At 46.8% G+C, this 16,158-nt stretch overlaps 1 protein-coding gene across 1 annotated transcript in view; it reads right to left on the reverse strand.

The window, feature by feature from the left end:
* Positions 1–16,158, reverse strand: part of Slc3a1 (solute carrier family 3 member 1) — a 33,612-nt gene that overhangs the window by 9,547 nt on the left and 7,907 nt on the right. The window contains exons 4-7 of the mRNA NM_017216.1: positions 15,661–15,786; positions 8,386–8,505; positions 4,916–5,040; positions 2,661–2,856 (exon numbers count right to left, since the gene is read on the reverse strand). Of these exons, the coding sequence (NP_058912.1) occupies positions 2,661–2,856; positions 4,916–5,040; positions 8,386–8,505; positions 15,661–15,786 (567 nt within the window). The remainder of the gene's footprint in view (positions 1–2,660; positions 2,857–4,915; positions 5,041–8,385; positions 8,506–15,660; positions 15,787–16,158) is intronic.

Here is a 16,158-nt window from a genome sequence, read left to right on the forward strand (position 1 = left end):
AGGACTGAAGGAGCTGAAGGGGTTCACAACCCCATAGGAAGAACAACTATATCAACCAACCAGACCCCTTCCCCCCAGAGCTCCCAGGGACTAAACCACCAACCAAAGAGTACACATGGATGGACCCATGGCTCCAGCTGCATATGTAGCAGAGGATGGCCTTGTCAGGCATCAGTGGGAGGGGAGGCCCTTGGTCCTGTGGAGGCTTGATGCCCCAGCATATGGGGAATGCTAGGATGGTGAGGTGGAAGTGGGTAGAAGGGTAGGGGAGCTCCCTCATAGAAGCAGGGGGGTGGAGTGGGGTAGGTGGTTTGCAGAGGGGAAAACAGGAGGGAGGATAATATTTGAAATGTACATAAATAAAATAACCAGCACACACACACACACACACACACACACACACACACACACACACACACACACTACACACACACAGATCCACAATGGGTCTCACTGTGTAACCTTTTTGGCCTGAAAGTCTCTGTGAAGATCAGGCTTGCCTTGGATTCATAAAGATCTGCCTGCTTCTGACCCCAGTGTGTGCCACCATGGCTAGCCAGCCCTTTCCTTTTAAAATTAAAATGCAAGATAAATGTTTAAAACAGAAAGAGAACAGGATACAGAATAAAGATCTACAGAAAAATGTACAGCTAAGTAATGTTTGTATCTATCCTGCGTTATTCCTGCCGTGGCCAGCTATTCCACACTGATCTGCCATGCTGACCACTCACCCTGCTCTGTTCTGTCTGTTCTGAATGTTCTCTATGAGGTTTGCTAATCTTAAGAAATCCGTAAAGCTTTATATAGGACCCATCAAATCAGAGGTCAATATGAATTGTTATATCTAAACTATCATAAGTCGGAGCTGACCACCAGGCAGCACTTCCTGCACCTGTGTATGCGCTCATTGTGGGTTTTATGGGGTTTTTCCTTTATAAGCTGGCAGGAAAAGATATCCATTGTCATAGTTCAGGTAATTCTGAGCCGTGTCCCTGGTCTGCACAGTATTAGGGTGTGCATTCAATAAACTATTCTTGCTTAACTGAGATCAGTGTTTATATGGTTTGTGTGGCAATTCCTGTACCCCAACATTTACAAATGTCCAAAAGGATTAAAATGGGCTGGAGAGATGGCTCAGCGGTTAAGAGCACTGACTGCTCTTCCAGAGGTCCTGAGTTCAATTCCCAGCAACCACATGGTGGCTCACAACCATCTGTAATGGGATCTGATGCCCTCTTCTGGTGTGTCTGAGGACAGCTACAGTGTATTCATATGTAATAAATCTTTTTTTAAAAAAAAGTTTTAAAATACTTGAGTGTGTAATACAAAGAAAATATAGTAAACTAAACTTAATTTCTACCAGTGGGGCTGCACTTTAATCCCAGTACTAGGGAGGCAGAGGCAAAGGGATCTCTGAGCTCAAGGGCAGCCTGGGCTGCAGAGTAAGTTCCAGGACAGCCAGGGTCACACAGAGAAACCCTGACTCAAAAAGGGGGGGGACAAGAAAAAGAAAAAATGAATGAAAAGAAAAGAAGAAAAAGAAAGAAAGGAAGGAAGGAGAAGAAAGAAAGAAAGAAAGAAAGAAAGAAAGAAAGAAAGAAAGAAAGATAGAAAGATTAATTTTGTAGTGAAGAGACTGTGTGTAAATGTAGTGCATGTGAGGGCAAAGGGCATGGTGTCTCTGACGTGGTGGCAATGAAGACAGTAAACTGCTGTGGTGGCCAGGAATGTCCTGTTCATTCACATACAGTCCTTGCTTGTTGACCTCCAAGTCAACACCTGCTGCTCCACTCCCGGAAGAGCCCTACGCCAGTTTCTACCTGTGTATCATGTTGTAGTGTGTACCCACCCTGTGTTTAGACACTAGTGCTCACCAGGGTTCAGATACCTACAGGGTGCCATACAGATACACTGTTGCTTCACAGCCTAGGAGCACAGACCATGTGTAGAAAGGGAAGAGCCTTCCAGAATCTCTGTGAATCATAAGCTGGAATTTAGGATAAAATTAGGTTTGACAGCCATCCCTGGCCAAGATTAGTGGAGTTCTAAGCACAGATAAATATTCATTAAGTATTGATCTAGTTGTGTGGATAATGTCCTTGTCTTCATTATAAGAGCCATGTGCTGACATTTTCATGCCAACTGGCACAAGCTAAAGTCATCTGAGAGAAAGGAACCTCAGTTGAGAAAATGCCACCATAAGACCAGGCTGTAGGCAAGCCTGTAGGGCATGTTCTTAATTAATGATTGATGGAGGAGGGCCCAGCCCTTTATGTGTGTGTGGTGCCATCATCCCTGGGCAGGTGGCCCCGGTTCTATAAGAGAGCAATCTGAGCAAGCCATGGGCAGCATCCTCCATGGCCTCTGCATCAACTCCTGCTTCCAGGTCCCTGCCCTGTCTAAGCTCCTGTTCTGACTTCCCCAGTGATGGACTGCAGTAGAGAAATGTAAAGCAAATTTCCTCCTTTCCTCCCCAATTTCCTTTTTGGTCATGGTGTTTCGTCATAGTAATAGAAACCCTAACTAAGACAAGCCTATCAGAAGCTAGGACAGACTTAAGCACTAGAACTGAGTAAGGTCACTTAGGGACAAAGGTGCACAGTAGAGGTGACTGTCCCAGAAGTGCAACAGATCACTGTGTGCTATGCATGAGGGCTCACCATCCAGTTGGGCCATTTTCCTTCCGGCATGTTTTCCATCCAGGATGTGATAGCTTCGTACACAGTATGCCCGGAAAGAGTGTCTAGTGTGGCTAAGTACTTGTTGAAAGGGAAGTCAGCTTCCTGGATAAATGACAGGCCATAGTACACCATGGTCCTCTCGGTGCTCTCAGCTGACACCTCCGTCCCCATGAACCTGGAAGAGTTGGCACACTTTGCTATCTTCGCTGCTGACACGAGCGTGGGAACAACTCAGGAGCCAGTCAGAGCTGTGAACGAAAGGTGGGCCCCTCATAGGTCAGCGCAGTCTCAGACTTCATCAGAGCTTCAGCCACAGAGGGGACAGTTATGTCATACCTCTCTGCAAGGCTTAGGGACCGTCACAGAAGAGGGGACAGAAAGATTGGAAGAGGCAGAACTCTTGAAGAACTGGGTCAGCGCCTTCTGGATCTGACAGCTGTACTCACAGTCTCGCAGTGGCTACAGTGCTGACACGGGGTAGAGCCAGGCAACATTCTAACACAGAGGGTGAGGATCCATCATGAGCCCGCCTACCCCTAGCTGAGAAGCCACTGACAGTTGGTGGCTGGTACGAGCAGGAGAGTTCATTTCCTTTAAGGGTGAGCTTCCCGCTATGCTGACCACACTCCAGTAGATGCTCCCACGTGCGTGAGTGGACTGTTTTTTTAAGAGGACATAAAATTGGGAGGGGTGAGTATGGAGAGTAGCTCTGGGGGAGTTAATAGGAAGAGTGGAGTTGAATATAGTCAAATATAACAAAGAATTAATAAAAAATATTTTTAGTAAGGGAGTCACATGTGTAATTGGCCAGGGCCCTCCAAAGAACAGCACACAAAAGCAGAATGTGGTTCTCCAACAACACTGCTCTCTGTTTTCAACACCTAACTAAGACTCTAACATCTCAAAGACCTTCTTTGGGCATTTCCATCAAACTACTTAGAACTTCGAGTCTCTACCTTCAGTAACAAGGTTTCTCCTCGTTATTGACACCCACTCTAAAATACACTGAGAATGATTAAGTCACCTGAACTGTCCCCATCAGTGCTGCATTCGCTGGCTGAGGTGGCACACTGATGGAAAGACCAGTCCTCCTCCTCCTCCTCCTCCTCCTCCTCCTCCTCCTCCTCCTCCTCCTCCTCCTCCTCCTCTTCTTCCTCTTCCTCCTCCTCTTCCTCCTCTTCCTCCTCCTTTTCCTTCTCTTCCTCCTCCTCTTCCTTCTCTTCCTCCTCCTCCCCCTCCTTCTCAGACAGTTTCTCTGTTACCCTGGCTGTCCTGGAACCCTCTCTGTAGACGGGGTTGGCCTCAGTCTCAGAGATCTGCCTGTGTCCCCTGAGTACCACAGTCGGTCTGTGGTGAGTCACTCCCGCCTGTCATTACTCTCAGGGTCCAGTCCTTCTCCAAGGGATTCTTAGCTGCTCTCACAAGTCTGTCAGGCTAGCTACCTAGTGATACAAGGTATACCCTTTATCCAGGGCTCTTAAGACTAGACAGATCTCAAATTTTGTAAAATTTTGCATTCTTAGAATAGCTCTATAGAGCTTTACTGGCTCAGAGACCCTACTCCAAAGTGAGAAATTCAAAATGTCCCCAGAATCTTTAGATTTTCATATTAGGGATCTTAACTTAGAACTTCACCGTGTTTCTTACATGCCAGATACTATCATAAGGGATTTACATATATTATCTCATCTGTTCTCACAATAGTTCTCTAAGTCTCGTTACCATTGTTTGTGAGAAAACCCATTCCTGCTAACAGACAACCCCAAGGTCACCAAGCTACAGAGCAGGACTCCTTGATCTCGAAGCTGTGCTAACCACAGGGATCTGTCAACAATCCAGTTGGAATGTTTGAGCCCACACTATCCAAGAAACATAATCCCAGCAATATCGATGAAAATAACAGCTCATGGGGCTGGAGAAATACAAATTCAAAGCGCTCCTGAAGAGGATTCAAGTTCACGTCCCAGCACCCATGCCAGGTGACCCAACGACCTGTAACTCCTCCGGGGAATCAGCACCCTCTTCTCACCTATGAAGGCACCACACTCACGGGTACAAAATTCACACAGAGGTAGAGATGGAGAACCACAAGGTTACTCTGTGACCTCCACGTGTGCACCATGACACACATGCCGTTACACACACACATTTTGCATACATACACACAAAACAATAATAAAATACAATTGTAGTTATGCAGGCCTTTTTATAATATAAGTCGGGCCTATGGTTACCGGTATCTGCCAGGCTCCCGGCTGAACTGGTTCATGGTCTGCCGGAAGTCCCGGACAAGGTCATGCATTCCCACCTGGGTAGTGGTGAAGTCGTGGTACAGTTCTGAGTAGCGGGTCACTGTGTCCTGGGGAAAGCAGGACAGCATGATATTAGGATCATTTCACCCCGACCCTGTTCCATGTCTTTGCAGACGACTTGACCTAAGGAGATACTTGCTCAATGATGGTCCTGGAAGCTTTGGTGCACAAGGGGCTTGTGAGTGACAGATACTCACAATCCCTAATATTGCATTACTTCTTATATGGGTAACTTGAAAAAAAAAAACTAGTGAGCAGGGTCTGGAGGGATGAGTCAGCAGTTAAGAGCACTGACTATTCATCCAGAGGACCCAGGTTCAATTCCCAGCACCCACATGGCAGCTCACAACTGTCTGTAACTCCAAGATCTGACACCCTCACAACATACAGGCAAGCAAAACACCAATGGACAGAAAATAAAGAGAAATAAATTATTTAAAAAAAAAAAAGTCTAGTGGACAGTAACTGTTTCTCTCACCCATTTTAGCAAACAAAATTTTACCGTAGACCAAAATAATTACAAAATCCCTGTAAATATAACTGCACAAATGCTTCAGACATTCTTGATGAAGGGAGAGCTTGCTGCCTATCTGTACCACATCTGCTTATGGGATGTCAGCATTTAACTTTGTTTCCATGCTGTCTCTGTCCTTCAGAATTACTGTTAGGCCGCTGCAGGATTCCAGTGACCAATCGATCAACCGATCAGTTGTTCCTGGTCGTCGTTCCTACACTGACCCAGGACTGGAAGAGTCAAAAGATTCACATGAGCTAAGGTCTTGGGATGGACGTGGACTGGCTGAGCCATCCCAACCTGACACATGGCCTGTTCAGTGAGCTCTTTTAGAATAGGTGAGCTTCACCTATGAAGACAGAGGGTCTGATGGGGAGGAAGGTGTTTTAACCTGGGGTTTTCCTAGAATCACCTCGCAGAGATGCTTACATCATAGTATATTACAATCAGTAAGGTGGCTTCAAGAACTCTCAGAGAGACAACTAGTGCTCTTTGAGAAAACCAGCTAATAATACTGCCTGTTGTCTTTTTTTTTTTTTTAAGATTTATTCTATGTGTATGAATGTTTTAACTGCATACACCTGCAGGCCAGAAGAGGGCATCAGATCCCATTATAGATGGTTGTGAGCCACCATGTGGGTGCTGGGAATTGAATCAGGTCCTCTGGAAGAGCAGTCAGTGCTCTTAACCTCTGAGCCATCTCTCCAGCCTCCTGCCTGTTGTCTTCATTTTTCTGCCTTACCAGAAGTTGTGAGCAAAAATTATAATAATGACAATAATATTAATAATGACAACAACGATGATGATGATGATGGGCTTAATTATAACCTTTGCTTAATGATGTCATCTTATAATCAACTGCTCTTTAATTAGGTAGGTAGGGAGGTAAGTGGATAGGTAGCTGATTAATGAGAGATAAGAACACATACCTTGGCTCAGGACAAAAGGTAGAAGCCTGCTAATAAAATGCCCTGTGGAGTTAGTTTTCCTTATCTGGCTCCGTTAAGAGCATCCACCATACATAGCAATTTTAGATTTTCTTCAAGCACACAATGTGCTGCGAAGATTCACTGGGACTGCTGCCTGCTGCTGTCATTTGGTTAATGTAATATTCTAGCCCATGATATGGGACAGTGAAAGGCACCCTGGTTTCTGGTTGAGGAGGCTTGAACCCCTGTGACCCTGAAAAGGACGGTTGGCATTTCACCTGACTCCCAAGAAACCAGGAGGGTCGCAAGTATAGCCATCCATAGAGTTGTGACCATCAGTTACATGAGGTCAACGCCCCAAGCCCCTCCACAGGTAGAGGACATGACCACAGTCACATAGGCTCTCCATAGATAGACCTCCATTATAATGAGGTTCCTAAAGGCCTGGAGACTTAGCCAATGAACTGTCCTTCCCAGACACTCCTCCCTGCAAAAGGTATTTAATCTCAGACCCACTCTGAGAAGTGGGGTACAATTTTACTCATCCACTTTCCTCTATAACAATAAATGCCTTAAAACCACAGACTGTGTCTCTTTATCAGGATCCACCATGAGGGGCCACAGAGGTCTTTGCCTACGGAGCTGCTGTCTAATCTTCAGAAGAAAGCCTCCCGCACTCCCAGCTGCAGAAGCCACCAAGCTCAAGCCTGCCACTGCCAAGCCAAGGACTCTTCCCCTAGGGGCCAGCTGGAGCCCCCAAACCCTTTTCCCCTTGGTCCCAGGCTAGATCCAGCCCCGCAGGGCCCCATTCCATTCTCAGCTCTTCTGAGGCTCTTCCAGTGGCTCCTGGATGCCCGAGAGCCTGAGAACCTGACGGCCGGCTTCCTTGCAGGCCTGGGACCCCCGAGCCAGCTCCAGCTGTATCCCACGCTCAGACTATGCTTCCCCACCCCAGAGCGGTGTACAGCTAACACCCGCCCGGCAACTACGTGAGTTAAGCGTGGTCAAGCAAATCCGGTGGCAGAGCGCACTTGGGACCCCACTAAACCTACACTGTGACACACATTTTGGAGTGGAGTGTGTCTAAGAACTACTATCTACTTGGCCAGAGGAACTAGGGTGACTAGAAGAGTGGTCAACTGGAGGAATAGGTGACTTGTGAACTCCCTCTGTCACAAGGTGGGTGAGAATATAGTGTAGAGCCTCAAAGTGCACACTTAGTCCATGAGTTGGGCTTGGTTTGGGATTCTGTAACCCCGAATCCAGAGGCTCATTGAATGGAAATGGTGAAGCCTCTCTTGTCCCTGTGTTGAGAGACTTAGATGAAACACGGTAATACTCAGTGCTAATTCCCTTCTGCTCTGACTGTGGTCTTGATTACCTAGAAAAGTCCCAAGAAATTGAGGCCTCTACCTTTGAACCCAAGTGAAATGTAAGAAAAACCATATCAGCAAGAAAACTTTGTCAGTCCATATTGTGTCCTGAACACCCTCACTGAAGAAAGATTCTGAATCGATCCTCGATTCTGTAAAGAACCAGGGGAACGAGTCCCCAGATGCAAGCATTAGAAATACTTGTAAGCACTTCCTGCAGGCAGATACGTGTAAGCACATCCTGCAGGCAGATACGTGTAAGCACTTCCTGCAGGCAGACAAGCTCACCCTTGTAACTGGCATCTTAGACTAAAACAGAGAACACGGGGCTGGAGAGAGCGCTCAGGGTAGAGACTGCTCACAGCTCTCGTGGAGGACGTGCTTGGTTCCTGGTACCCATCCAGTTAGCCGGAGGGGGAACCCCACACCCTCTCCAAGCTTCTATAGGCATGTGCACAGACCCACACACAGACCAGCATCCATAATTGTTAGATAACAAAATTTAAAATCAGAAAACACTCTGATAACATTTTTCAGACAAGACAAAGGGAAGAAAAGTTTAAAATAAGACTTTACCGGAATTTGGGATGTATTTACTTGGATTTCATTTCTCAGGTCCTTTGCTTCCAGAAGAAATTTAACTGCATCGAAACTAAACCCATCAACACCCTTTGAGAGCCAGAACTTTATTATTTCCTGAATATAAAGAAGAAAAACACTTGGTTACATATAGTTTGTAGTTACAAACTATAGCTGAGACGTTAACAGAGGGACCGTCAGAAAATAGGAAACTCCATACACAAAGCACACCCTCACAGTCTAAGTCCATAACTGGTTCTCTCAGTACAGGGTGCTCAGCCTGCAAAGAACATTCCAGGCAGAGAACAGCAGAGGATGCAGTCAGATTTCCTGGGCAATTGAAAAAAACGGGGTGGGGTGGGAATAGCACACCCGAGGAAGTTGAACTTGTCACATCTAGCTTTTACGTTAAGGGAGAAATCTCAGGACTGGGAAGGGTGGGTGGAAAGTCCTAGAAGGTTTCAAGAAGAACATAAAGTTAACCTAAGACTATCAATTCCACACCTAGATACACACCCAAAAGAGATGAATCCGTGCATCAAAACAAGACCTTTGAATGTTCTAGCAGGGCGGCTAGGGGACACCACCCTGATGTATTCCCATCATAGGACGAATATTACCTGGCCACAGAGACGGACATGCTGGTGCATGCTGGGACATACACAAATCGTAAGAAGCATTTTGCTAAATGCAAGGAATAAAGATTGAATAATTTCCTTTATGCAAAATGTTCACAATAAGCAAATTCACAGAGAGAGAAAGGGAGACTGGTTAAAGATGACTTGACGGGTAGATAATGGTGGCAAAAGTAGACAACGCTTCTTTGAAGGAGAGCAGGTCAAACAATGAAGTTCAGTGTGTGCTGGGCTTCACCAATCTACAGACTCAGAGCACAGAGAGCTGGGAGTGACTGCAGTCGGCTGGCGCTTGGGTTGGGGAGCTCAACAGAGAGACACCACACACACCAAACCTGCTGGGCACACAAAGGCCACTGGTTTGTGGACAGGGGGAGCCCCAGGTGGTGCTTTGTCTTACAAATATGAACATCAGTCTAGTCAGAGCACAAACACCCAAGCAGCACAACACTACTTCTGACAAGGTGTGGGCGAGCGTAAGCCCGCTCTGATTTTCTACAGTCAAACTGCTTACTTTCTACCTGAGCTAGTCATTCACTTCAGGATCCCAGCATGGCTAAATAGTAGCCATTAAAGAATGAGAAATGTGGCTCTTCCTGTAAGCGGCCAGAGGTGACCTGTGAAAATGGTTTACTACTCGCTTGACCCAGAAAACCCCACAAAATCATGGAAATCAAGAGGTTCAAACCTTCCTGTTCACTTTAAGAACACCCGGGAAACTGCCCAGGCCATTCAGGGTATGCATATCCGCAAAGCCACCAAGTATCTGAAGAATGTCACTTTAAAGAAGCCATGTGGAGGCAGTAGGTGCGCCCCGGCCGAACGGTGGGGCTGGACACAGGGACGGTGGCCAAAAGAAGAGTGCTGAATTTTTGCTGCACATGCTTTAAAATGCAGAGAGTGCTGCCGAACTGAAGGGTTTAGACGTAGATTCCCTGTCACTGAACACATCCAGGTGAACAGGCACCTAAGATGCGCTGATGAACCTACAGAGCTCATGGCCGGATTAACCCATCCACGAGCTCCCCCTGCCACATTGAGAAGGAACAGATTGTTCCAAAGCCAGAAGAGGAGGTTGCACAAAAGAAAAATATATCCCAGAAGAAACTGAAGAAACAAAAACTCATGACATGGGAATAAATTCAGCATAAAATAAATGCAGATTAAAAAAAAAATAAAAAGAATGAGGACTGTGGGCTGGAGAGATGGCTCAGCCGGGAAGAGCACGTACAGCTCTTGCCGAGGACCTGAGTGGGGTTCCCAGCGCCATGTCAGGCAGCCGGTCGCTCCAGCGCCTCTTGGCCTCCAGAGGCGCCTGCCCTCACACGCGCCTGCCGTCACCCGCGCATTCCCACATACCGACACTTAGAGGCATGAGAAAACACAAATAATTGGAAAAACTGAACAAAATGGAAGGAGAGAAGAGGGTCCTGGAAGCCTGGAGGCAGTTTTGTTACTTTGTTTCGGAACAAAGTTGTTTCTAAGTGCACCGGTTTGCTTGGGGCGTTGGGGGTGAAAGCCAGGGCTTAGGAAAGTACTCGGTCACCAAAGCTCGCACCTAGCGGAGAAGAGACACTTTACTTGCTGAAGTTTGACCCGTATAATCCGGAGTTTGCTCTCGGGAAGTATGCCCCTTCTGTTACCCATTCTCATTCTCCCAACTAGATGAGGCGAGGGCTTTCCATTTTAATTCTTAACCTCCTGCGCTCTGATTTCGCTCTTCCACTTTTACATCCAATCTTCCAGTATTGGGTGTAAACCCGGGCACAGTGCCTGGTTCCACCTGGTTGTGGTGACCTGGACTTGGGGACTCTAGGGACAGTACACTGTGTCCTTGATTCTTCTCTAGCTAACACGATACCTCACTGTCCTGGTTTTCCACTGGGCACCTTTTCTCTGCTAAAACAACACCACTCTGAGTGACTGAGTCAACACTCAAAACGCCCAATCCAAGGATGCCTCCCCGTGCTGCTGTCTGCTTATTTGGTCGACGGTTGGTTGGTTGCTTGGTTTGGTGACAGGGTCTCACTCTGTGTCCTAGGCTCATCTAGCAATCCTCGAAGGCCTTTCTCTTTCCTTTCCTTTCCTTTCCTTTCCTTTCCTTTCCTTTCCTTTCCTTTCTTTTTTTCTTAAGATGGCTGATGTGGGACTATTTACCTGAATAGCCCAGTTTGGGAAACACAGTGGTTCTACTCCTTTTTTGAAAAAGATTTATTTATGTGTTTTATGTCGATGGGCATTTTGTCTGCATGTATGCATGCCATGCATCAGATCCCAAGGAACTACAGTAACAGATGGCTGTGAGCTGCCATGTTGGTGTGGATTTGAACTCAGGACCTCTAGAATAGCAGCCAGTGCCCCTAACCACTGAGCCATCTCGCCAGCCCAGTGGCTCTACTCTCGTACCTAATGGCACGAGATGTATCTCCTTAAAGTGACAGTAGCCTCTGGAATCTATCTCAGTAAGGGATGTCGAAATAGATGTTTAGCAAGTACAGGAAACCAATACCCTTGCTTACAGGTAATGGAACAAAAAACTGCCTGCCTGCCGCTGCCCAGAAATACAGAAAACAAATATTTTCTGCTTTTGAACTCCCCCTTCCCCCAGTGCTACTTCACTTGGCTCACTCCAGTCCAACCACTCAACGTTCACTGCCTTCTTGCAACTGCTCTAACCTTACCTACTCCATTTCCAGCTTGGGTATCTGTTTGCCCACTTCTTTCTGTCATGGCCACCATCATGCTATGTTTCTGATCTGTCATCTGTCTCTCCTCTGGAATAAAAACACCTTGACAGCTATAACACGCGTCTGTCTACCTACCACCTGCCACCTCCTAGCCCATGGCCAGCACACCACACACCTCATCAGGCAAGGCCATATCTCCTAGCCCTCAGCCAGCTTGCCACATACACACACCATCAGAGGAATGCATAAGGAGAACAAAGGGCGTGGCACCCGGAAGTACAATATTATGCAAATACTATGGATGAGCCACGGTAGTAAGCAGGTAGTAAGAGAACTTTTTTTTTTTTAATTTAAATGCTTGTCTCCAGCTGTCCTGCGCTCTCTGGGGTCAGAGCAAGAGTCCACACTTAGCTATGAGTTCTAATGTTGAGCTGAGAGAGCCTCTTGGCTCTCCCCAACCACTAAGAATGGTTTCCTCCCCAGGACTCCTCCCTCCCGGGCTCAGGCTTCCTGTTTACTGTCCAAGATCATTCTGATTCCATACAGAGGCAAGACAACCAGGGTCCTGGCTAAATGTCCTGGCCATTCCCCTGGTCATGGTACCTTGCCCTGTTTTCTCATCTATCAAGGGGATATGGTGGGGGGGGGGGCGCACAAGTAGAAACCAAAGTATCAGAAGTGGGCAAACAATTATCTGGTGTGTGCAAGTCACAGCTCCTCTGGAGCCTTCTAACTTCTCAAGGTGAAAGCACTCAGTCCGAGTTCAGGCTACAAGCCGAGTTCTGACAGCCATTGGGAAAGAAAGAGACCAAACAGAAAAGAAACAAAGTATTCTACTCTGGAAGATGCCTGTGTCAGACTGTCATGGCAGTCGGTTGTGGCGGCAACAGTTGAAAGCTGATGGGAGCCAGGGCAAGTTAGGTTCAGGCTCCAGAGGTTCAAGTTGCGACCTGAAAGAAGTCCATCCAGGTGCCTCCTCACTGCTAACCACCTAAGTTGCAAATGATTAACCTGCCCAGCTCCCCTGCACAGATAAGTGCTGTGGGTAAGGAACAGGAGGGGTCAGAAGCACCCTGTTCCTGTGGCCTTGAGTCTCAGCCCCTCCGCATTCACATTGACTCATAATAGTGACTCCTGACTCGCATTCCAAATAATGTTTAAGCTCTGGATAAGGTAATAATGACCCAGACAGGAGGGCTCTTATTCCGGTGGACTAGTTAGTAAGAGTTCTATTCACAGATCTCACTGCCTGGATGCCTGCAAGAGAACAGCCAAGTTAGTCAAAGAATCATTAATATATCTGCCAGCACCTTGTGTCAAAATACACAAGAATTATTTAAACATTTCCAGACAGCCGCCCCTGTCAGTAAAGACAGTCATGAAGGATGAAGGGCATCCATCTGGTAAACTGACTGGAATGTTCTAATTGCCAGTCAGGAGAAGCACACAGAGAGGAACCAAATCTGGCCTCGGGTTGTGGTCACGATGATGAACTCAAGTCCCCAAACCTAGGTCTGAATCCTCGTGTCTCTCGAGAAGTGCCATCTCCTGAAGGCTCATTCTCTGATAGCTTACATGCTTCAACAGAGCCAGGTAAACTACTTGTCACACAGTAAGTGACAGTTACAGGCAGGGGCAAGGGAGAGATAAATGAACTTTGGTAAAAGAGGAGAGTCCACAGCACTAATATTAAAAGTAACCCTTAGTCTGCTGACTAACACTACCTCCTACCACCATCACTGGAACAAGAGTTCCTGCTTCAGAAACAGACTCCCACGTGAGTCATTGAAACCTCATACATGTAAAAACGCTCTGTGCCTAAGGAGTCCACAGGAACAAATATCCAAAAAGAAATTTGGAAAGATGGGACATGGCTCAGTGGTAAAGGACTTGTCTAGAATGGCAGAAACTAGAAAGAGTTAAGAAAGAGAAGAAAAAAGAAAGAGAAGAAAGAAAGACAGACAAGGAGAGAGGGGAGGGGAGGAAAGAGGGAGGGAAGGAGGAAGGGAGGGAGAGGGCAGAGGCAAAAATAGAAGCAAGGACCTTTTTTCTGAAACTATAAAACATTGGAGAATTAAATTGGAGAACAATTAAATAAAAAGAATGGAATGCTATGTAAATTGGAATGTTTGATAGGAAGGTGTGAATATTTCTCAAAATGAGCTGCAGATTTGATATTGTTTTTATTAAAAAGTCAACAGGCTTCTTTGCACAAGTCAAGATGCTGCTACAAAAATTCATATGGCAATGCAAAGACCTCAGGATAGTCAAGAACTTCTAAAACAAAGTTGGGCTAGTAATTTGTCTGTCGTCTGTCTGTCTGTTTGTTAGACAGTATCTCACTTTGTAACCCTGCCTGTCCTAGAACTCACTATGTAGACCAAACTGACCTCAAACTCACAGAGATCCTCCTGCCTCTGCCTCCCTAGCGCTGGATTAAAGGTGTGTGGCAGCACACATGACAGAATCACACTTCTTGATTTCAAAACTTATGACATAATTTACTGGACACAGGTCCTGAAATAGAAACGGATAGACACAGGTCCTGAAATGGAAATGGATGTATAGGAGAACGGAACAGAATTAAAGATCAGAAATAAAGCCAAGCGTTTACCGACACTTGGTTTTCACCTAGAATTGACCACAGCTTTCTGTCCTGTACTGTCTTCCCCACCCTCTTCCCTCCAAGGACTACCCAACCCCCCTAAATTCCCTTGTTCTCCAACCAAAGCAGCATTGAGAGAGGGAGCACAGCCCTGTCTCCTGAGTAAGAGCAGGGATCCCTCTGGTGGGAGTCCACTATTGTGGCAATGGGAGCCCTCCATCCTAGTGCCACAGAGGGACCCTCAGTGACTCGCACGCACCTTGCAGATCTGAGCCCTGCATCTCTGACTTCTGTCTCCCTACCCCTCACCCTTCAGTGTCACCAGCTCCCAAACCAGGCTGACAGTTAACATACGGGCCAGAGAGTTAAATTCTAATCTCAAGTAACCAACAGATGGGCTTTTAGCAGACACATCCCTGAGCTGTATTCCCCATTCTCTTAAATTGAACTTGGGATTTTTACCTCTCCCCTCTCTGTCTCTGTCTCTGTCTCTGTTTCTCTGTGTCTCTCTGTCTCTGTTTCTTTGTGTGTCTCTCTGTGTCTCTGTGTCTCTGTCTCTCTGTCTTTCTGTCTCTTTGTCTTTCGCTCTCTGTCTCTGTCTCTCTCTCTTTCTATCTCTCTTTCTCTGTCTCTCTGTCTCTCTGTCTCTGTCTCTCTCTCTCTCTCTCTCTCTCTCTCTCTCTCTCTCTCTCTCTCTGCCTGGATTTCATCACAGACTCCGTCTCTCTCTTGCACTCTTTTACCGTATGCCCAGCATCAGGAGCTTCCCCTTCTGTGGAGGAGCTGGCTCTCCCTGGTGTGCCAGTGTCCCTTCCTGAGAGAGCATTCAGCATCACCTGAAGTGTCACGCATGCAGCAGTGTCATTGTCACCTGGGTATCCCCGAGACTGTCAACTTCTCAATGCTCAGGACAGAGCAACAAGGCAGTATTTACAGAGCGAACATGGAAGGAAGGGCTGTGCGGGGCTCACCTCACCAAGTGAACGAAACGATGTCACCAACCACTGCGTCTCACAGGCTGAACATCCAAGGCCAGAAAGTCAAACAATTCAGCCAGAGGCCCACAGTACACGCAGGAACCTGAAGCCTGTTGTCACCCACCTCCCCACACCAGCCAAAGAACACCTCCAGCACAGGTGCCCACCACTGCTCACAGTATTCTGAGGTAGATGAAGGAAGGAACCATGAACACTTGTAAATACTTGCATTTCATTGGACACCGTAATCTGAGAATTTAATCCTGTGCTTTGATTTTGCCTACACAGACTTTCAGTCAACATAGAGTGGTTCAAATTACCACTCGGGATCCCACTTGTAGAGAGGTTTGTGGGGTGTTCACACTCACCTTTATTTCTTCTTGAACAGCAGGATTTCGGAAATTAAGATCCGGCTGCTCTTTCAAAAACTGGTGAAAATAACATTGCTTTCGTTCTTCATCAAACTGCCAGCTGGAGTTTCCATACACGCTCAGCTAGCAAACAGACAGAAGAACGCATAGATTAGCTCACTCATTCCTACGCTGGCCTTGTCCACAAACACACGACCTCAGAATGCTGGCCCCACAAGGTGGGTACGTAAATCAGCGGAGCTGTCTTTCCAGGGAGAGCGTTAAGTTAAATCAATACTCCAACTTCCACCCCAACACCCCACGACAGTGGTTATAGAGTATTTTTCCTACAGACGCCATTCCCAACAACTGCGACACCGCTAGTGTTCACAAGCCCAGGACAGGACCAAGTCAGGGAACAGACATTCCTAATGTATGTGAAGCAGATTATGGAGATGGGAGGGGAAAGAGGGAGGGAGGAAGGGAGGGGAGAGAGAAAGAGCAAGAGAGCGCCCG

This window comes from Rattus norvegicus, chromosome 6 (assembly GCF_021556685.1).
Source record: "Rattus norvegicus strain SHRSP/BbbUtx chromosome 6, alternate assembly SHRSP_T2T, whole genome shotgun sequence".
In the NCBI taxonomy this organism is placed as follows: domain Eukaryota; kingdom Metazoa; phylum Chordata; class Mammalia; order Rodentia; family Muridae; genus Rattus; species Rattus norvegicus.